A 24051-nucleotide genomic window follows, 5' to 3' on the forward strand; every position below is an offset into this window, starting at 1 on the left:
AGATCACAATACTTAGGCTAGAGAAACAAAAGCAAAACTTAAAGATGCAAAACCCTGAATTTTTACTTTCATTATTGTTTTTGCAACAGGAAGATTACAATCATATTTTAAAAATAGATCTGTTAAAATACTTGTTTCCACCCCAACTGACTGATTATATTAGAAAACTCTTGTAAAAATTGCAAATGCCAGTTTTAATTGTGGTATTTGTGGTTTTAATGTTTATGTGAATTAAATTAGAATGTATCTGTATTTAAATTGATTGCAATACACGAGTGTGAAAAACAATGAAGATCATTAGTTACATATGGTAATAGTAACATTGTATGATTAGAGCATATGTTTCAACGTTTTGAAATAACTCTTATGAACCATATACTTTAGGAAAGGAACTGTAAACTTTCACTACCATATATGAAAACTACATTAGCTCCCCTGTTAATCAGAAGTCTTGCCATGGGTACTCATTATTACTTCCATTTTATTTTCTCTGTAAATGGAACAAGCAAGTGTGGGTAGCTTCTGCAAAATTCAATTGTCATTAGTATTGGAAAAGCTTTAGATCTATCTCTGTACCCGATAACCCATATACATTGCACTACCTTTGCATAGTTTATCCACACACTTATTCAGTATTTTATCACAATAATAAACATTCCCATTTGTATTCCAGTCCTGTTAGCTTTTAGGAATCACCCTAGGCTTTAAACTCCATACTGGGCTCAAAGCACTCACATTTACATGCATTCATGAAATTGGTGCCCAAGTCAGAATGTAATGCCCCAATTTTTGTTTGCAGGCATTTAAACTTAACATTATTTGTACATGCTAATAAAAAGATGACATCATAGAGCCATACCTCAAATTCTTCAGAAAAACCATTACTTGCATGTAAATCTGCAACATGTTTGGGAAAATGCTTTATTGGAATTGCTCCAACATCATCTTAGGGGTGGGAAAAGACAAAAAATATATTTATGTAGAATAAAAAGCCAGTGACATATAATGAAGTTTATATGTAGGCAATCCACAAAACATCCTGAAATAAAATCCTTGGCGTGAACTTTGGATGTACAACTCCCCCAAAAATACAACATTCTTTGACGTCATTAATATTTCTAAAATAGTTACCTAACTCTTGTACATTTCTAAATTATTATTTGGAAAGATGATAATGCAAATGCCTTGCTAGGTCTTGCTCTGTCTGTAAGCCCCCCAAATCAAGGTGCTGATTCTGCAAGACGCTGAGCTTGTCTGTAAATAGAAGAACGCACAAAATTCCCTGTGAAGTCAAGGAGATATGGAAGGATTAGCTCTTTGCTACATGATGTTCAAAGGGAGAGAGCTCTGATAATACTGACAAAAAAGGAATGATTAGGCAGAGTTGTCTGGGTGCTCCACGCTGATTAGTGTTGCACTGGAGCTTGGATCCAGTATACAGACGAGCCATATAGTCCCAAGCCTACTAAATTAAAGCAGCATTATGCCAGTATTTTCATATTAACTCACAGTTGCATGTTTGCATTGGCATCCAAAAGAAACAGGAATTCATTTTCATTTTTTTACTGCATTAGTGACTGCCTTCCATACAGAATTTTCTCCCAGCTCTCTCTGTGATTCTATGACTACCTACTGATAATAATATTATGTCTGATCGTGGCAGTACTGACCAGAGATTTTTACATCAGGCTTCATGCTTCAAGTTTTAAATGAAAGATTTATCTTTAAGTCTTCTTTGGCTACCCACAAAGAAAAAAATCTACACTCTCAAGGAATAAATGTGATTATTGTAACATCACCATTTTACTTTAGACAAACACAAAAAAACCCCTTGAGTAGAATATGCATCAGGAATCGCATTAAAAACCTTTGGGACTTTTAATCTTCTCTTTAATGCAAATATGCTGTGCAAACAAAGTCGTCTGTTTGCTCATTATCTGCTAAAGGATGACATTATTTCACTTAGTTTTGGTTCTGAAGAATAATTTTGCTGGGTTTTTTCCTTAAAGTCTTTCATGGTTTAAAAATATGTTTATTTCACAATCTGTAATTTCATCATCATTTCATATGTGAACAAAACATCAGAAACATTGAACAAGGACCTGTTATTCACATCAACAGATGTTCAGCATTTATCTATCCCAATAATTTTAGCTTTCAGTTACCAAGAATTTGTTGATTTGTACTAGGATCCATCTGGTCTTCCACTTATATGACTGGGTCTGAACACAAAAGGTGAATTTATCCAGTCAAGCCTAAGAGAAGCTGAACAAATGTGTAACACAATCTTCACACTTTGGAGATGAAACCTGGAATGTTTCATTAGTGTTTACCCTAATGATATGCAAACACAAAACCAGAAGGCAAAGTAAATGACCCAAAAAGAGAGTACAATAATGGAGAAATAGATTTTAGGATTTGCCTTTCAAATCCTTGCCCAATTCAAATCTCCCAGTTCAGTTACTTCTGAACCCAGGAATGTATTTTATATCTGGATGGCAGGTATCACTTCAAACTACTTAGAGTTTGATAGTGAATCTGAATCCTCCCCTGTAATTCATGACTACTTGAATGCATGTTTGAACTGTGCTGTGAAGAGCCATGGCATATTCTGTGAATAACTGCAGATCTCCTATCTCTGCCAATGAAAGGAATGAAAACTTAATATATAATTCTATGGAAGGAAAACAATATATAATTAGATCTGTGAAGTGTGCTTTTGGTCACAGCCATGAGAATTAAACTTAACAGCTGCAAAATACTCTTTCTGCCTTACACTCTTTTCTAGTATTATATTGTAATTAGATGCAATTGTAAAATGACACTGCTGAAACACTTGTGCAATAGAAAACACAGTAACTGTTCACTTGACATCTGTTGCATGCAAAATAAAACTATTTCCTCAGTGCTTGCAGCTTTTTCCATAAAATATTTTGTGTATCTTCAGTCACTTAGAAAAAATTTTCTCTTTAATGTCTATCACCATTTCTGAAGGAAAACCTCCAGTTTCAAAACACTCATTTTAGGCACTCAGAATAACTGTAAGTGCAATTATGATGATGGAAAACACTTTCCTCCTGAGGTGAGCCGGTCAGGAAAAATTGTAAGAAAATGGTACAGTTGTAATGCAATATAGTTAATGATGGAGAGTTAAAGCAGAGATTTCCTATAATGATTGCTGCTTGACATTCATATATAATGATGTTTTCTGAAATCAAGCCATAGCTCTGTTTCTTAACCATTTAGTAAAAGGTTATGCATCTCCTAAAAGCAGCAATCCATACAAGTTGCATTTGAAGATGTCTACAGTTCAGTTATAATGGAAGCCCAGTGTTTGGGATTTATTTAATTACACGTGTTTACTAGTAATTCACACAAGGGCTGATTTTCTTCCTTTAGTCATTCCCTGAAAATCCATCTCCTTGTATAATAGCGTAGTTTTCGAAAACATCACTTGTGGAACAAGATAACCTTGTGTCATATGTGACTTAGGATCTGCTTCAAAATCAATCTATTTTGGGTTTAAATAGATAATTGAAATTAATCTATTTAATTCTATACAGACTGAAGAAGCTGGAAGGCTGCACATGCTTCTCTGATACTCTTCGAGGAAAGAAAGGAATTTTACTTCTCCAAATAAATGTGCTGGATATAGAATCAGAAAATGCTAATAATATTCTGAACTTCTGTGTTATTTTCATGACAGGTTCACATACCTTTACCATAGTAATTATGCCAGTAAAATATGTAAGTCCGTAATTGCAAGTGAAATGCAGACAGATGAGGCACATTCTCATCCTTTTACAAGTTCCATACACAGGTAACAAATCCAATTAAAGGCAGAAATACAACAGAATATGTTGCTGGTGTAATCCTCTAGAGCTGTTTAGTGTAGCTCAGATGGCTACATGAGCAGCCACTCTAGTGAGGCTACACTTAAAATGGCTACAAAGCACACAGTATCTTTGAGGCAATTCTGTAAATATCTGTAATAAAGATATTTCTGTTCTGTGTTACCTGCAGAAGAGACTATTAATAACACAAGTCTGCCAATATCAAGTGTACCTGTTTACACAGATTTGTACAAGAGGTATTTGGATTTTTACATTCAGGAGTATTCAGAATTTTTACAAAACTCTGGTTTACAGATGTTACAGTATATGAAGAATTCATATTGACATATATAAAGCAGTATCTTCCAACAGTTAACACCAATCCACAGAACAGTTGCCAGAAATACCTGAGACTGGGAAGATAGGAGCTGGGGGAGCAGAAATCACTCGAGGTGATGTATTGTCTTCTAAATAAAAATGAGCAGTCTGAAAACATTTCCTAGAGAGGAAAAAATATACAAAAATATTAAAAAAATTTAAAAAAAGGAAAGAAAAAAGAAACCAACAAAACCTCACCAAAACCTCATGAGATGATTTGGAATTCTGGCATTATTGAGTCAGAAAGAAAAATCATAGTTTTGAAAACCAATTTTCACAGAGTGTCAAATACTACTGCTACAATATAAATACTCCCACAGCATTTCACTAAATTATGCATACAACATGAAGATACAACATCACCTCAGCATAATGCATAATTCATGCATTTACCTATACCAGAGGCAGAAGACAGAGCACACATTAGACATAGTGATAGCTGAAAAAGAAACTGAATCAGGAGCTACTGTAGATGCTGCACAACTCCAAGTACCAAAAATGCCACTGTTTTCCTTACTTATCCAAATTCACTTAATATAGGTAATAAAGGCTTTGGTAAACTTATTTGAATTAAGCCTCTGGGAAACATGCCCATATTCTCGGAATGTGTTGGGAATTTTCTATCAGTGTACAATACGGATTCTCTTATAACAGAAGAAAAAGCAGAGAGCTACCTAAAAGGGAAAACTGAGGCATGCAAAACAGTTCTGGTAATTCACTTAACAATTAAATTTGAAGTCCAGATAGCATTCTCTAAAAGCCTATTTGTGATGTTCACAGAGAAGTTTTGACTTTGCATGAGATACTTTGAGCAATACTATGTTAGGTACTTGGTTTTACTCAGAAGTGGCAATTTTGGATGCAGATCAAGAACACATTCAGGAGGCACCTGGGAACACCCTTCTAAATTTTAGTCTCTAGCATCAGAGTTAGTAGCTGCTGAGGTGAGAGGGGCTGTCTCAATGCTAGCATAAAACTCAAGAGTTAGTATCAGAACTGAGTGTGAAGTATCTGTGAGACACAGGCAAGACTCCAAGTTTCAAATCATTAAACACTTTGGAAAGTCTGGCCCTGTCTGCTGGGCACAGCCAATAATGTGTTGTGTTTACTAAAACTGCACCAACCAAACATGCCAAGCAATTTGATGCTAAAGCTCCAAACCCAAAAAGTTTCCTCCCCCCAACCATCTTCTTCTTGTGAACAGCCATCATATGTAAGGTTTATGGACTAACGTTGTCACCTATTTGCTTGAGAAAAGATTGAGCTATAAAGAATTTAATTAGCATAATTACTTTCACATCTAAAGCTGCATTTAAAATGTCCTCATATTATGCCATACACTCATTATCCCTCACTGAGTCAATATATTTTTAATCTTTATAAAGTTAATTGTTTCTGAAAATAAATTACACCCTTAGCACATTTGGGAGACAAATTCATAGCAGTTGACTTCACCTGTAATAAGACTGATAAATAGGCTCCATCTGCTTCTGCATCAGCACTGAAAGCCTTCATGACTAAACCTAATGTTAATACCAACATCCCGTTAATTATCACTTGTTGTTAATGAAAAAAGTGATGACTGTTTCAAACTTCCAGACAAAAGGTCCCATTACTCAATAACCTGATTATTTAATTTACACCTTTCATCATAGCACTAAGATTTCCAACCTAAAACTGTAATTTGTAATTTAGACACTGCACTCGTTCAAACACACACTGTGTATATGGGGGCAGTGCTAAACCACTGAATTAATTACAGTCTGGATCTGTGCAGCAGCAGCACTTTGGTCTGACAGCAGGGATACTACATCTGAATGAACACTTCAGTGGGAACTACCTGGGACTACAAGGCTAAGCCTCAGACTGTGGGGGACACAGATTTTCTTGGAGGCTGGCAGGAGCACGGCACCCTGTGTGCATGGGACTGTGTGTGCAGTGCTCCTGCCCCAGGGACTCAGGGAGCTGAACCCTGCAAGGCAGAGGCATCTGTCAGAGGATGTGTTTGTGCTTCTGCTGCTCATGCAGAGTGCTCTTAGAGGCGTGATCACTTCTTCCTCTGAGAACTTCCATGTCTTTTCAGCTCACAGAATTATATGCCAGTAGGTATTCTCAAACACTCACTAGATTTTTAAAAAATGTTCAGATATTTAAAGATCTGGTGAAGCCAAAGGATCTGTAAGTGTATCCTCAATTGGATGCCAATTATACAGTTTTTAAATAGCTGTAATTAATTTTTATGTGTTTGTCAACTGAAATTTTAACTTTCAGATTTTATTAAGACTTTTATTTATGACATGGCACACTGTTGAGAAGTTTTTCCTTTATGGATGGATGAGTGTGGCCTCTGTACATTTAAATTTGGTTTAAATGTTTCTGCATGTGTAAACCTAATGATCCTCACAGAGGGTTCTTAACCCTGTTCCCATAAACTTATCACAGGACTCAAGGCATTAGTTCAAACCATGGCTAAGAAAATCAATGTTCTCTGACAGGCATGTTTCAAATTATATACGATGGTAGAGGAAAATTAAAATTAAAAAAAAAATTAAAATTAAAATAACTACTCAGGGTGTAATAACTACACCAGGTTGGTAATTTCTGAAGTGTTACTATCACGAAATGTCTAACAGGCTGAATGACAGGCAGCTGATACTCAGTATGTCTACAGATGCAAATGGACCTGGAAGTGCATTAGCAGTTTGAGGTTCATGTCATTAGAGCTGGTCTTTTACTACAATTCACACATGTTAGTTGAAAAAGAATTTTGAATGGTACAACTCCCACTGATAACTGTTACCATCTTATCATTCTTCAAGCTCTTCTTAAAATAATCATTATAAAAGCTAATTTGCACAAGCATCAATAATTAAGTGAAATGGTAATAATGAAGCCATCAAGAAAAGAAGAGAGCAAATACATTCAGGTATTCCTGCCACATCTCTGCTGCAAGAATTCAGAAAGTAGACAGATACTGAAAGAAATGGGTAGACTCTAGATTTGGACAGAAAATTCTCTCTAAAGCTACTAAAAAAAGTCTATCTGGACACCAAGGCCACTAAACAAGGCAAAGAATCTCCTTGTTTATTCCACTATAATCTTAATCATATTGAAGAAATGAAAGGAAAACTGCATTATTTGAAAATTGCTTGAATTACAAAAGATACACAAAACCAGAGTAGTTAAAAATTGTGTATTTTCCTACTGGTAATTATTCAATCTTCAGACAATATTGCCATTAGAAGTTTTCATTCCTGTCAGAGAAATAAATATCTATCATAAAAAGATTGAAATTGTGCCTAATGAGATAGTGAAGAGATTGAGGAATTTCCTCAACTGCTGATTAACAATTTCATTTAAAAAAAAAAAAAAAAAAAGCAACCCAAAACCAAAACCCAAACAACAGATGGTACAGAATTATTTTTCTGATACAAGTCATTAAAGTGAAGAAATAAATAATTTTGCCTTTCTTTAACCTTGAGAGACTGGAACTTGTTGCTCTTGGAAGTTATTTAGTTTTAAACCAAGTGACACACCTTTTGCATATTCAAATAAGGAACTAACAGTGGAAACAACCTAAAACACTGTTCACTCAAGTGACCAGCTGAGATAGACCAATGGTTTTTCTGGAATACCACTGTGAAAGAAATATAGAATAACTTCTTGTAAACCTAAGTGTTTTAATAAGGGAAAATAATTGGCCCAAATCAGGGGAAAAAAAGTTGCATTATAAAAAGAAACATTAAATCTAAGAGCAATTATTTTAAAACAAACTAAATCTAACAGAAAAATCTTACAGTTTCTACTAATATTTTCCAGGCTTAATGAAATCTGCATAGTAATGAAGTTAATATTCTGATTTTTTCCAGTCTTTAAAAACAGGTGAGTATTTTGGCAACTTTGAAAGAGGGCTGTAAACTCTTATCTATGATGCATAGTCTTTATGTTGCATTCCCCTGAAATAAGAAATAGTTACTGGTGTTATCACAATACCACGAGAATTTTGAGGATTAACAATAAAAGAGCTCCATATTTTATTTTGTAGTACACAAGAAATACAGAAAGGATTAGATTCAAGGCAAGAAGATATTACTGCTAACGGGATTTTTGTTTTATTTTCAAAGACCTGTTTTACAGAACTGTTCATTCCCAGAGAAAGAATACAAAATGAACACAATGTTATTCCAAAAACAAGCTTGTAACATGTAGGATTACTAGAACTGTACAATCTGGGTCTTTAAATGCATGGCCTTCTTTGGCAAATAAAAGAGATTTCAAATACTGTTCAGCATCAAGGATGAAACCCTCTGGAAGTTGAATATGAACAATCATGTTGCATAACACGAATGACAGGAAAAGATTCTCAGTTTACAAGTGGTTAGCTGGAAATCCTGGGATGGAGAACAGAGTTATCCAGCTAAGCATAAAGAAATGAGTTTTGCAATTATTATGGCAATTAGCTACTACTTTGAAAAGTGGAAGAAATATTTCTCAGGGTTCATTGATAAAGTGTATTTAATTATGGGAAAGGCTGTCTGACTCACTAGCACTCCTGGAACAAAGGATGTTTGAACTCGACTTCTCTAGCCTAGTCTGTTCAGGGATGGAATGAGTTCTGTCCCCACCCTGATAGGCTGACAGAAAACCAGTGTCAGGAGACTAGAAGAAAAGTCAGTAAGCACAATCCTGACATCACAACCTAGAGATTACAATAGTTCGAAAAGGGCCAAAATTATTGGTTCTCCACCATTTTTTTTTTTCATTTAAGATTAAGCAGGATTATTCAGGATGAAGGAAGAAGAAACAAGCTCTGGAAGCATCTGAAAGATGTCTGGGCCTGTCTTCCCATTTCTTTATACAGTCCCTGTAAGAGCAAGGTCCTGTTTCTGGCTGCTAGTTTGAGTGTTAGCATAGCTGAAGCAGGATCAATCACTGCAGTACAAGTTTTTGCAACTTATTTCCACCTTCTGGCCCACCACAGCATTTCCTCCCTGACAATTTGCACACTTGAGAAAGGTTTAGGGCTCTGCAAGGGTTTTGAGAGCTTAAGCAGACATGTGCCTAGTCAGACTGACTTTAACTAGAACCAGTGGAAGCAAGCCAAAACCTTGAGCGTTGCCAAATACTGCCATGTGGCTGAGAAGGTTCCTGGTACATTCTTAGATCAGGCCACCTTGCAGTATTTCACATAATGCTTGACACAGTTTGGGGTTAGCACAGGGCAGAGGCCATCCCCAGTAAACAGTGCAAATGTGAATGCAGCCACTCTTTTTATCCTCTCTGAGAAGGTAATTTCAGCTGGATGGAAGAGATCTGTGCCATGGTAGCTGGTCTATTTTACTTCACACTGTGGATGGAGAGTTTTTTGCTCTTACTGATTATGCTACAATGACTTCTAATAACCATCAATTCTCTTTATCTTGTTTTTTTTTTGTTTGGGTTTTTTTTTTTTTTTTACTGACTTATCAATTAATCAAGTCACAGAAACACATCCATGAGGAAACCTGAGCACGTGAGTATGTGAAATACATCTGTAGCTATCCACTAAAGCTTTGAAAGACCTGGGGGCTAATTTTAGTTTCTCAGAATCACAAAGTAGAATGACTTTTTAATCACATAACATCTTAAGAGCAACTCAGGAAGTGACCTTCAAAGAGTTACACTATTATATAGTACCATCAGACTACCCCTAACTTCCACACAGTGTCACTACAGCACAGTCCTACCATGCCATATGAATTGCTTATTTACATAGTCCTGTTGAGGACCACAGATTCTCATTCTAAATTAACCTTTTTTAATGGTGAAAGGACTGGAAAGACAGTAAATAGCCCCATGCCATGATATTTATTTCTCTTCTCCCTCCTGCTTTTCCCAGTGTTCTGTTAAGTCCCTTGGTTTCTAGACATCAATCACGAGTTATTTTTTACTAAGGTCTATCAATATGGAAATAAACTGTTTACAGTGGTTAAACCCTCTGCAAAAAAAAAAAAAAAAAAAAAAAAAAGCCAGTTGAGTTTTTTGGACAGAAACGACCATTATCATTTTTTCATCTTCATGACACTGAGCAATATGAAGACAAGGTAAGAGACAAGATCCAATCTCCCTCCTGTAAACCAGCTCAATAATGCCAATTACATTTTTCAAATCATAGCTCTTTAAAACAGAAAAGATCAACCAAAAAACAACTTACCTCCAGTAAATGAGAATACCCACAAGAATCACTAGACAGATAAAAGTCAGGGCTGATACGACCACAAGTGGTATAACTGTCTTCTTCTCTGATTCCAGACTCTCAGCTAGACCAATACGAGACTCATGGCTAATATTACTTGCCTCTGCAGTCAGAGAAAATTGAAACAGTCCATGTTTAAATTCTGAGAAATGCACAGCACAGGTGAATGTGTCCTACAATGAGCCTACTTAATATCACTTACCTCTATTTTTTACTATGTACCGCAGAGAGTTTATACATTTGCAAACCAGCTTACAGAAGATAAGCAGATAGAGGGTAAAGCAAAGTGTTCAAGCTTATGTGACTCAGCCTTCCAGCAGTGGAGACTTCTCATTGTAAGAATAGCAGACTGTTGTTAAAATTCAGAAGAAGTTTTTTTTATTTTAATCTGTATTATTAGCTGAAAGCCAAATGAGTTAAGAAATCTGGATATATAATATTGGAGTTGATATTAAACTGTCAGTCATATAATGCAAATCACTTTGCTGGCAATAGTCTTTATGTACTTGCTGTATTCCAGTTTATCTTTCTGTATTTTTATCCATTGACCATTCTGTAAATTTCCTTATAAATACACCCTGCTTGCTTTGAATCTAGTTGCCTCTGTCAACTATTCTGGAGCCACAATTAAATTTCCCACCTCCACCTTTACAGGTGATCAAATTATTATTCAGATATTCTTTGGTTTCATATTTCTGTGAGCCATATAATGTTGGATGACAGAAATATTTGGACGTAGGAATGCATATGAAGATTAAAACAATATATTTTGTAATTTTATTAAAGAAGGAAACACAATGGTGGGCAACACCAATACTTTATTTTTAGCTTTGGTTGTATCTCAAGAAGTCATTATTTTAAAATTGTGACTTTGATGCAAAATAATGGACTTATTTCAATCTGTGCAGTTTATTTTAAGCATTATTTGAGTTAAAATGTAGAAATAAGCACTTTTGCACTTTTTAGAATTAAACCCCCAGAATGTTTTCTGCTTTTGCGAACAGCCCTAATTCAGTGAATTTTCTGTATAAGAGCAGAATTTTGCTGTATAGAAAACATCTGCACTCCATTGGGATTTCAAGAGACCAATTCTACATAAATGAAAAGCTTTTACACAAAGGGAGGAAGGAATGGAGTTGAATCTGGAAAAAAAAAAAAAAAAAAAAAAGACAGCAAATTACATGCTCTAAATAGGATGTTAAAAAACAAATGGCTTCACACAGTACAGATTTCCAGGCAGCTCTATCTCTATTTGCTTCCATTTTCTTGAGCTTAGAGGCATTCAGGACTTTATATGCAAAAAGGTCTAGGCTCTAATTTTGCAGATGTCTTCTTGGTTTTACTTCAAAATACTCTTTAACACCCATATCAATCACTTCTCTTTAAATTCTGCAGCTCAATGGGCAAAGTAACTGAAGGCACAAAGTTGCTTCTTAAAATCTCCAAGTGTATGTTGAGCAGGTTAAAATTGGTACTTCCTATTGACTTCAGAGAAAAACTATGTGTATGCATGAGAAAACACTATTTTGAACAGTCAGACTTGCTTATCCAACTCTGGACTAATTCACAGCATAAAATCCAAACCTATCTGTTGTGACGAGAGGGTTACTTCAGACTTTGTGACCACATTCCATTAGGACTCCTCCTATGGGGAAGGAAGTGAAGGCTGCTCCTGTACCAGGGGGTTTCTAGCCTACTTGGCTATCACTCCAATGATGGCAGCTGAGAAGGCAATCTCACCTATAGCAGATTTCTGTGATTTCTAATACCTGATGTGTTTGGATCCTTCATATATTTCTATCTATTAATTTGTCTTAGTTTTTCAACAGAAGTTGAGAGGTTTAGGTAGTCATAGAAGTCTTACGGAGAAAATACTAGTTCAGAACAAGCATAATTATGCACCAATAACTACAAGACTGGGAAAAATTTAAATGACAATTTTTTTCTGTAATGGTTACAAACAAGAAGATATTTCACCAATTTCTGCAAAATCCACTGCAATGTATAAGTAAGTTCACAGGTGAGAGATCCATTTTTGTGTTTCTTTAATTTCTTTATAATTTAATTAAGAAAATATGTCTTTGATTTACAGCATGTTAGACATCCTGAAATTGAATGTTCAGTTTATTAAAAGCCAGTATTTGGCATCATGTGTTGGAAAAGAAGTAATGTACATAAAATGATACTGTAGAGTGTCCTTCAATAATATCTAGAAGACAAACGAAGTCTGTTGTACTCCTCCTCCTCCAGTACTGTATAATCCTTTTTGAGTTACTATTGGTACAAATTCAAATGACACCTATTGTGTAAACTCTAGTATCTTATGGCAACACTCATTCATACCAATAACATAAGTTTTGAAATATTAATGGTATTTTTGCTTATATTTGAAGGAATGTATGCATTTTACACAAAGTGGTAACTGTGACCAGTGAGCTAATCCACTTATTGATTCAGTTTTGTTACACCTACCTTGTTAGGACTCAGTAATTTCAATGTTTTTTATTCTCTTTTAATTTTTGTTTTCTATTTTTCCCATTCTACTAGCCCCAACTATATGGAGTGTCAATTAACCACCTTTTCATATCAGTATTCTATTTCTCATGAGGAATACAACCTTATATAATTCAACTGTGTATTTATTTGTAGGACTGGGCCGAAACGTTCCCATGCCTTGTGAATTCCATTCCTTAATGGGTTTAGTTGAATGATACTGCCCTCTACAGATGCTGCAAGCACATAATAGAAGTTCAATTTATTTTCTAAAACACCAACTCAACCTTGTTTGTTTGTTATTTTTTTAAATATCATAGATTATTTTTTACTTGATTCTTTGATTTTCAGTTCTCTAACACAAGAAAGAATTAAAATTATGTATCTGAATACTTCCGATTTTCCACAGTGCATTTTTAAATACAAAGGAAATGCGTTAAGAGTTTTGAATTCTGACTTCATCCTTTGAATCATGGGTTGCAAATACTCCCACTAAACTTAAGAGGAATAAATAAGAAAATCACATTAAATATAAACAGCTAGAGGATAATCTGGCTCTACTTTGGGAATACGTAAATCTGGTACAAAAATTCTGCATCTCACTGAAATCTGAAAATGGCATATACAGAATAAAAATGAATACTTTTATGAGTTCAGATGAATTGGAATCAAATCAGCATCTTCTTCTTTGTTCAACCTCTTAGAAAACACAAAAAAAATGTGCTGCTGTAAATTTAAAAGACAATATCAGAGGCGTGTTTCCTCTGGCAGAGGCATGGTTTGCTCTGGTGATATTTCTGGAAGGGCAGCACTTATCCTTGCACAGAGAACTCAATGGAGAACCTAAGTCCCTCTCAAACCTTTAGACCAAAAAGCAACAATTAGCACTGATACAATTCTGTTTTCAGATTTTTTGCACAACAACTTCTGCTCACAGTATGCATCTATCCAAAAGCAGAGCATCAATCATTTTACTGAAGAATATTTCAGGTGCAGTTTTAAGTAGCCAGAAGTAGCATTCACCAGATAGCCAGCTCAGTATGAACCCCTGTTCCCCAGTGCTTCCTTAATCACACCCATTGGCACTGTTATGTTCTCCCTTTATTATCTATAGATAAACCTTCTCATTCTTTATGGCACAAAAGTATCCCCTCACAGCTTCCCATGTTATTCATTAGACTTTTCCATAACTAACCTGCCTCAGAGATGTTGAATACTGATGAGTGATCACTAGTAACAGATGAGGCTGATGACTGTGATGATCCAGGAGTTAATTTTGAGTTACCTGCTTCAACTGCCCCTTCAGTGTCTCTCTCATTATGGTCAGGAAAACTGAAATCTGTTGAAGTTTCGTTATCATTAAGGCTATCTGAGGTACCTTGGCCAGAACCACTTTCTTCATCATTTGTCAAAACAGCCCAAGACTTAGATTCTGATGTGTTTTGCAACTGGACACTAGAAGTCTGAATGTGGTTCTCCAAAAATTTCAGGTTGTTGTGCTTCTCAGGTATCACATTTGCTGTCAAAGCTGGTATGAATGTATGATTATGTCTGTCCATGGCACGGTTTATCTGACTGTCAGATGCAGCAGTAGAAAACTTCTCTTCTTCAGGTTTCTCAGAATGTGAACTTATGATTAGGTTACTCTGTTCCTTGTTATTATTTACCTTTGTATGTTCATCCTCTACTACCATATCCTGATCTTCGCTATGTGAAGTGCATGAGATGCAGTTACTTACAGGGAAGCCATCATCATATTCATCGTAGTCATCCTCAACTACAGAAGACCACAAATCGGTACTGGACATGATACTGGGAGACAACCCAGAGGATTCTCTAGAAGGAATCAGCAACCTACTCAAAGTTACAGGGATCTCACTTTTGGAAGGAACAGCCGTAACTGAAATAAGTATATTTGATAAAGGAAGAGTGTGATGAACGGACACATCAGAACCAGAAACAACTGCAGGCATATGAACAGGATCAAAACCAAGTGTGGAACTTGAAGAGACACTGTCAGCCTCACTTCTTTCAAAAACACTTGAAGAGATATGGCTGTCTGTAGGAGTAGCTACATGTGATGATGGGTCACCTGTTAGGAAGGGAGTTGTTACAGCATTCGCTGCCTGGGACGGAAAGGCATTTGTATTTTCTAAACTGGTCAGCTGGAATGAAACATCGCTACTGTACAATGAAGGCATAACCTTCTGAACATCTTCACTGTTAAATAAACTGGATGAAACGTATTTCTCACTTGCATAAGAAAAAGATAAACCTTGAAGTGATTCTGTGGGCTTACTAAAAGTGTTTGACATCATATCAGGAACAGAAGGTGCAGATGTAGAATGCAGCTTGCTTTCAGTTGTAGCAGAACCTGGTGGCATCTGATGCAATGTTTGGTCAAATGTAGAACTATCTTTTTGAACCTTTGAGCTTTCAGCCAATATTGGATCACTAGGCACAACTGCAGCTGTGTTAAGCAGAGTGCCATCGCCAGAAGATTGGAAGGAGGACTGCAGTAATGCTTCGTTATTTAATGTAGCTGAGGCCTCATACAAGTACAGCTGAGTCGAGGATAACATTTTGCTATAAGCAGGGACAGAGAGAGCTTGATCTGAGCTTGCACTAAGCACAGGTTTAAGCAAAGTGTCATCATTAAAGGCTGGAGTTGTAACATGCAAAGGCTGAACAGAAAGGTACTTTTCTGTAAGTTTACTAATATCATGATCAAATATCTTAGTAGTGGAAAAAGCAAGAGAGACTGGAAGGATTCCCTTTGTGCTAGAAACAGGAAGTGGGCTTTCTTGCAGAGACATATTCTGCTCAATTACAACATTATTAGAAACAGATGTAGAAAGTTCATGTATCACTTTACTTTCAGCACTGGAAGCCTTTTCACTTAAAGAGGAGGAAATTTTCAGTTCTCTCTCATCTCCATATATAACATCAGCTTTTTGAAGCACCTTAACATCACTAAACCCAGATGATTCATATGGAATCTCATCAACAAAATCAGAGGAAGAAACGTTAAGTTCTGTCAAAGTATCTGTATCAGGCAAAAGGGACTCACTACCAGAGTACGCTTCAGACCAATCCGTGTCACTAGAAAGAGAGCGCGTAGGCTGCAGCAAAGTATCAGCTTGTGATATTACAGAAGAAGGTTTATGCACCAGTACATTGTTATAGCTGCTAAATAAAGGATCTTGATGAAATACGTCAACAGAATCATGCACAAATTCTGCAGAGTCATAGGAAACAGTAAAGCTTTGGAGGGAGCCCACATTACCAGACAAAGCATAAGGAAGTTCAGACATTGTAGATAGTACATGCATATTTAAATCACTGCTGGATGGTTCAACTTGAGAAAATATGTGAGTTCTATTATGACCAAATATCAGCGTCTCCGAAGCAGCATGAGTGGTCTGATGTGACACCACATCAGCAATCTGAGCAAGGCTTGGCTGTATTAATGGATCACCCTCTGCCAATGTCAAAGAAGCATGCAGGGACACCTTATCGCTTGCAACAGCTGGAGTAGCACTTTGTGGAAACATTTGAGAAACTGTATACAAACGGTGAAACATTTTACTACTGGAGGAAGCAGAGGAAAATGTAAGCAAAGGTACATCATCATAGGAAGACAGGGTGGGTTCAAATGACACATCAACACTGGGAAATACAGGTGTAGCATGCAAGGTCACATCACTATCTGATGTAGCAGGGGTAGTGTCGAGCATCTGAGAGTCAAACAATAAAGGGGTGACTAGAGGAAACACTTCACTACTGTAGGAAGGTTGAAGAGGTATCTCACCATTATAGACTGGCTGAGTTGTCTGAGAGAGTACCTCACTGGCAGCAGAAGCAGAACCATATTCTCCAGAGCTTGAAGAGATAGAGTGAGGTGATAATTCAGCAGAGGAGAAAGCAAAGGTAGAATAATGTGGCAATTCTAAATCCGCATCTGAAGTGTCCTGTGAAACCACTGAGCTGCTTGAATAGGGCACTGTAGTTGGCTTTAATCCCTCTACAAAAGCATCAGTGTAACCGGTCTGAGACAATTGCCCGCTAGGTGATGTCTCAACAGATGGAGTTGTTGGATCTGTAGCATTATGAAACCATACATTTCCATCAGTAGAAGAAGCATGCTTTGGAGGCTCATCGGAGCTTGAGGGTGCTACGACTTCTGAAACATATTTAATGGAGCCTTGGGTAAGAACATCATGCACACTTATATCTGGACTTCCTGAAGGAAGGGCATCTTCTTGGGAGGTCTCCTCTGTAACCAGCTGTGATGAGGAAGTGGTAGGAACTGAACTCCAAAAGTCATCAGATTCTTGATGAGGTTTAAAAGGAGACAATAAGAAATCTTCGTCACTGTGGCCAGTGGTGGTTATTCTTGTTGGCTCGGTGCCTGAAGAAAGATATATAAACTCTTCTTCTCTGCCTTTGGTGGAGTCAGTGAGTTGAGGAGAAATTCCAGTAATTGTTTGGGATTCCAAGAAAGGATCTTCCTCTTCAGAAATTTCACCAATAGGTGGAGAAGTAGCATAATAAACTGCTTTGAAAATATTATCCTTACCATGCAATTCTTCTCTTGTTAAGTATCTATTTGTTTTAGCTTCACTGGGTTTTGTGCCCATTTTTTCTTGACTGTAGCTGGATGTAATCACCTGAAAATCTCTCCTCAACTGGTTCATTGTACTGTCAGTGCTAGGAACCACTGCAGTTTCTTCATCCACCTCTGTTTCCTTTTCATCAACTTCATCCTTTGAAAAAAACGTCGTAGCCAAAGACAATTAAAAATGTTTAGAGGCTCTGAACATGAATGAAAACTAAAACTGTAATAATACATTTTCCTGGATTAATAAATCAAGAGGGGTAAAGCAAAACAACACTTGAGAAGACTGTTGGTCTTAAACGAAAGTACTAACTGCAACTCTTTCATCTTGAAAAAATATTACTTATTTGCAATAAAACCAGAAAAATGCTGTGTCCCAGCAACTTCTTCAGTATCACCTTACTTAAATTGTGTTTGAGAGGCAAAATCACTCATTGTATTTATTTATGTTATTATAAAAGCTCTCTTTCCTAATAAAATGCAATTGTATATGCAATATATAGCATAAATTGTATACACAGCAATGAAAAAATGGTTTTGCTATCAAAATGCCTTAGAGGTTTGCACTAATATCCTGATGTTAATTAAACTGTAATAATAAAACCAGAATTTGTAGAATGTATTCATGACCTCAATTCTGCTGAATCATCGAGAGTTTTTTGGAAAAAAAGATCCTCAGTATGACTGTCAGAATTTCACAGGTACTGTGAGTCATATCCCCTATCATGACCCTTTTTTTTCTGAATATGAACGATGAATAACAATACTTTGTGCAAAATCTGTGTTAGAGCTTTGCCTTTTAAGGACGTATCCAAAAGGAAAAAAAAAAAAAAAAAATTACATGCCTGAATGCAATCAGGACTTAGGCAGTACTTGAGGATCTAAGGTCAAATCTTTTTGTTCCCTCTCCAGCTTTCCCTGCACCAAATGAAAAAACATAACATCGAAGCACCTAACTCACTCAGCAAGCATTTTTGTTTTGACTTAGACACAGCAGCCCTTGCAGCTCTGTGCTGTGCTGCCATCTAGAGCTGCACCAGAACCAAACCTGTCCCAGCCCAACTGCAATCTAGATTGAGGTACTCTTTCACTTTCTGAAGAGACTTGATTTGACAGGCATACATAGAGCCAGAGCACCACACAGCCTCTTGTACTATAATTTGGTGGGCTTTTTTGTTGTTGTTTTTTTATTCCCAGGGATCTGGCTTGGTGATGTGGTGGAAATGCCACTGGTTTTTATTCAAATGCTGAGAGAAGACACCCAGTTGACAGGAGATAGGCCCAGTTATCAACCTAACAACTCCTCAGTTTCCACTACAGTTGAGGTTGAATAGATCTCCCATTCCTACACTGAACAGGAAAAATAATGTAAAAAATCAACAGCCTTTGAAAGAATGATTTTTGACTGAGGCACTCAGCAAACAGGAGTTGTGAGCTCTTATCATGTCTCCTCAGAGCAAGGGCTTTACCCACTAGGCTAGAGCTGGGCTTCACACTGCAGTCCCTCTTGGAACCAGGAACCCATAATTCACTCACACAATATAAGGTACTTCAGATATGACTCTCAGGTTTGGATTTCATTCTAAGGACTAAACACCTAAAATGTAGGGACAGCAGCACCAAGACTGATTGTATTCAAACCTGGGCTGGACTGCACAGGCCCTTGTTTCTAAATATCTACTTTCTGCAAGGCAATGTGTGCACTTTTAAACTTCCTTGGTTCAAGTAAAAATCAGTTGATGTTCACTGGCACCTAACAGATGCAATATAATAATCTAGATACATAGATCACAACAACAGAGAAATGACTGTATTACTGATTACTCAGTGTCCACAAGTGCAAGGGAGGGTAAATAGATAGGTAAGCACAGGCTGTCTATTTAAATAAAAGGATTTGTCACGTGCTGAGAATATTGTGGTCATAGACTGAAACTATAGATTAAAAATTTTGAGGAGTTACTTAATATTACTTGATGAATGTCCTGTTGAAGTAACTGTCTATTCTTCAAAACTGATATTAGAGACTGTTAAAAACTTAATCATGGTATTTGTACATCTCTCCTTGCTGCAACACCAGAAACCTAGTTACTGAAGTCTCTGAAGGTTATCATAGGATCATCAAAAATTTTGTAAAATGGAGCTATACTTAAAAGTCTACCTTGAATTCAAGAAGCAACTGACCCTCCAAGAATTTCTGAGTAATGGTTAAACCAATAGCACAGTGATAGCAGACACAATTGAGTCTTACTCTTCAGCACAACTATCGTCCTCCCTTTCTTTAATTCACTACATGGTAAGACCATCACAAGCAATGTCAAACCAAACTTCTCTTTAATAACTAAAAAGCCTGACACTGGATGGCAGCTTTGATTCTGCTAAATGAACAATTCTGTCAGATTTCACAGATTGTAAACTGATGCCCCATTTTAAAAATATTTAGGAATATTCTGTGCTATCCTTTACTTCACCATGCATCTCCAGCCCCAGAGAAATACTGAGGGATCTCCAGAGTTATCTTTGGAGAAATATAGCTCAAAGGCTATATAAGCACATATATATATGTATACATAAATGCAGATAATACTCTCAATTGGTGACATAGTTTTGTAAATTTTCACAGAATATAATTTCAATCTAGTTGAAATGTATTTATTTTAAATACTCTCTTAAAAAACAAATGAATGCTATACCTCATATTCTTCAGCTTCACTCAGTTCAGGAATGAGGTCAGCCTCTATAAAACAAAAATACACACCATATCATCCACAATTTTAAATAGACAGAATTTTGAATTCTGCAAGGACTCAGCTGATTAATTAATATGGTTATTGAGACCATGTCTAAGATTTTTTTGTAGGATTGTGTTTGGAGAAGTGGCCAACTGCCTGGATCTACTAAGGGTAGCAGTGCTCACTCATCTAGACAGGACACATTCACTCAGACACAACAGTTTTGTCTGGCTCTGTTTTGATACCATTGGATTTGCACTTTTGGAGAAACCACGTATTGTCTGGGGAAAGCCAAGTTTACAGGAATGTTTTCAATGAGAAATACAGCTTAATGCAAAAATACAGAAGAGATAGAAACCAGTAAGTGTGGGGATCAACTATTTCTCTACATTAAATCTGAAAGCTCTGAAGATACTATTGTAAAATAATCTGTTCTATAATTTTCATATAGAAAATTACTTATTTGTGCACACAGGCTTGGACTTATAGGTTCTAGAGCAACAGCAGTGCCATCACAGTCAGTGTGCAGCAGACTGCACGCTCCCAGAGAGGCAGACCAAAGAGACCCACCCTTCCCAGTGCTTACAGCCTTTTCCAAACTCCCACTCTGCTTGATTTTATGTAAAGACATGAAACCTCTTTTTTTCCCCCAGAAAAAATTCCTAAGAAACAGGTATTGCATGCTCTGTGAACTACTCTAGAGGCTTTTGATGCATTCCCAATTTTCAAAAATAAAAAAACAGCTGAAACATGTTGAAGAAGTTAATTTTCTGCAACCCAGTTGAAAATCCATCTCTCCAAATTTAGAGGCAGTCTTTTGCCCTCTTTCTCTCTTTTTGGCCAAATACAATGTTATATTTCTGAAGGTGTTCAGCAAGAGAGGCTTCAAAGCAGGTTGAAAGAAACATCCACCTCTCTGGTAGGAACTGGCACAGGTCTTTAGTGAGGAAATCTAACACCCCTTCCAGAGCACTAATGCACATTTACTGCTCCTTTGGCCCACAAAAATACCCATATTCTGAGGCTTTCTAAGGCTTTCTCCTAAGCCATGTTCTAGCACTCTGTCTGCACACAAGGGGTAACACATATTCTCAGGGCTGATTTGCACTAGGTGAAAATGCCAATGTCTTAGTCTGGAGAGCAATTCTAACAATACCATCACACACAGATCCATGTCTGCATTTCCTCCACAATTCTCAAATGTAGTTTGTTCAACACACTAGCATAAAGATGCCATCTCTGTATTTCTTGTTTTTGCAAAGTCAGATGGGGATCTATGACTTCATTTGTATTCTCTTTGGTCTATTCATATATACCTTTCAAAACAAATTGAGATGTGCTATATACAACATACACTAGATGAAGTTTATCAAATGAACAAGCTCATACAGTGTTATTTGTAGGTTATAGCACGCAAACAAATTTTGGCTAAGCAATGCTGCACAAAATCTTTACAAATTGTCCTCTAGTAACAAACATCTATAAATTACCAAGTACAGAAATGACCTTTCTTTAGCTAAAGAGATAAAAAATTATCTTACCTCTGACTCCTGAGGCCTAGGAGGCTCTGGGCCAGGGTGGGGAGGGGAGCAGAGGGGAGGAAGGGGTGGATGAGATAATGATATTCCCTGGCTTCTCAATGATACAAATCAAATATTGACATTAGCCTGAACGCCTTCCCATAATAGACCCAGACCATGTACTAGGTATTCAACAGATTTCTCTGAAACATGCTTTTAGTACAGAGGAATTCTGTCCAGTCTTTTTGTGGTCACTATTCTTGAACTGAGCTTCAATCAGACTCAATCAGAAAAACAAACTGTACTGATTGTGCTAGAGTATGCAGTAGGGCACATGCTCTCAAATTCCACCAGCAGGAAACTACAGTTTCTTGCTGTTTTCTCATGGGAGAGGCATTAATACACATATATACATATACATACATATATACATACACATATACATATATATATGTGTGTATATATATATATGCACATATATATATAACCTGTTTATTAACAAAACCAGTAAATCTCCAAGAACTTTATGAAGAATATTTAAATTTAGATGGTCATATAAAATTTATTTGTCAAAAGTATTATAGACACACACTTACAGAAGTTCTGTTAATCCTGCTGATGAGCTTTCATTTGACAGGAGATTACAGAAATATAACATCCCCCATCCAAGGTACAGAGCCACACCCTCCAAAAAATAACCCATTGATGTAGGTTGATAAACAAGCTTGTTTATTTTTTCTGGAACCACATATTGATTATTCTATAGTATACATTTTAAAATAAAATAATAAAATAATTAGTTAGAGTTCTGTAGAGGCCTTTTCATAGTCCATTTTAATGACAGATGAAGAAATGGTAGAACACATACAGAAAAAGATAACAATTTCCCTACATTTTTTCAATGGAAATATTTTTAAAATCTCTTTAAACAATGTGATTTATAGTCATAGAAAAATGCACACAACATAAACTCTTCATCTCTGTACTGACTTAGGTAGTAAATGGCATGGCAAGAATAAAATTAAAGCCTGTTTCTTTTGATTTAATTAGTTTTCATATTTCTACTTTTATCAGTACAAAATTAGGAAAAAAGCAGCCCCTAAATCAGACATTTAATATATGCTTAGTGCTTTTTAGGAAAAAAACCCACAAAGACGAGTTACAAAGAAGTTGCATAGTTAGACTCCCACAAAGCATCGCTGACAGCATGAGCTGCCAGGCAGGAGACAGCATTTGAGAGCTATGTCCCAGCATGTTGGGGTTTTTTTTTTGACAAACACCAACTGAAGTCTACACAAAGGAATAGAAGTGGGGAGTTATATTCTTATTTTTCCTTTCCTGTGTCAGCAAAAGCATGCAAGTACCACCAGTATTAGCTACACAACAAACTACTGGACAACTTTCCATTCTATACAGATGTTATCTAGAGAGTCAAAGCAAACATTTACATAGTTATTCAAAATCCAGTTCTAAAACCAAATGAAAAATTTGTAAATAAAGTTTGGATTTTCATCAAAGCTGATTAAAATGCTCTGTACATGACTCCCTAAATTTTTAATGGAAATTCTGTAGCTACATTGAGTAGTGCATTTGTTGGCTTATACTAAGTAGAGACTAACTGGAAAAAATTTTAACCTGCACACACACTGTATTACAAGGTGAAAGGCTGCAATTCTGAAGAGTTCAGGAAAAACCCAAAGAGCAGAGGTCTCCACTATGGTGCCTTGCCCAATGCCATTACATTACACTCCTGAGGCTTCCACAAACTGAAGCAGAGACTGTGGCCCCAAAGAGGTCCTTCATCTTACAAAACATTGCTGAGAAGAAGATCCTTGGATCTGTGGATCACCAGAGCCTGCAGAGCCCTCACTAACCATATGTGAGGCACCAGACTGGGTGGGGAGAAGGCATGAGAAACACTCTTTTGCAAGGATCTCAAAAAGGGAAGTCTAAAACAACAGCCTTGAGCTTTTTGAATACCAGATCTCATTAGAAGTGGCCACTCCAAGGATAGAATTCTTCCTGGAAATGGGCCCATCTAAAGGCTTCGCATGACTCATGCCTTGCTTTAGCTCTTAACAGGAAGACTAATTGATCTGGAGGTGACTGTAGTGAATTTCATATTAATTAAACTGGATTATTCAAAGTAATTCTTGAAAATGAAAGATTGAATTATGCTTTATGTGTGCCAACTTTATTTCATGTCTTCATGGTGAAGATAACTTTTCTTTCATAAATTCCCAAG

The 24051-nt window shown here is 36.5% G+C and overlaps 1 protein-coding gene across 7 annotated transcripts in view; it reads right to left on the bottom strand.

Annotated features, from left to right (window-relative positions):
• PTPRZ1 (protein tyrosine phosphatase receptor type Z1) overlaps nucleotides 1-24051 on the bottom strand; it is a 131338-nt gene that overhangs the window by 16342 nt on the left and 90945 nt on the right. For 4 of the 7 annotated variants that reach the window (XM_015628529.1, XM_015628525.1, XM_015628526.1 and 1 more), the window contains exons 11-15: nucleotides 20248-20291; nucleotides 14135-17705; nucleotides 10405-10549; nucleotides 4241-4332; nucleotides 860-945 (exon numbers count right to left, since the gene is read on the bottom strand). In XM_015628529.1, the coding sequence (XP_015484015.1) occupies nucleotides 860-945; nucleotides 4241-4332; nucleotides 10405-10549; nucleotides 14135-17705; nucleotides 20248-20291 (3938 nt within the window). The remainder of the gene's footprint in view (nucleotides 1-859; nucleotides 946-4240; nucleotides 4333-10404; nucleotides 10550-14134; nucleotides 17706-20247; nucleotides 20292-24051) is intronic. The other 3 variants (XM_015628531.1, XM_015628530.1, XM_015628528.1) reach the window with 2 other exon arrangements.

The sequence above is a fragment of the Parus major genome, chromosome 1A (genome assembly GCF_001522545.3).
Source record: "Parus major isolate Abel chromosome 1A, Parus_major1.1, whole genome shotgun sequence".
In the NCBI taxonomy this organism is placed as follows: domain Eukaryota; kingdom Metazoa; phylum Chordata; class Aves; order Passeriformes; family Paridae; genus Parus; species Parus major.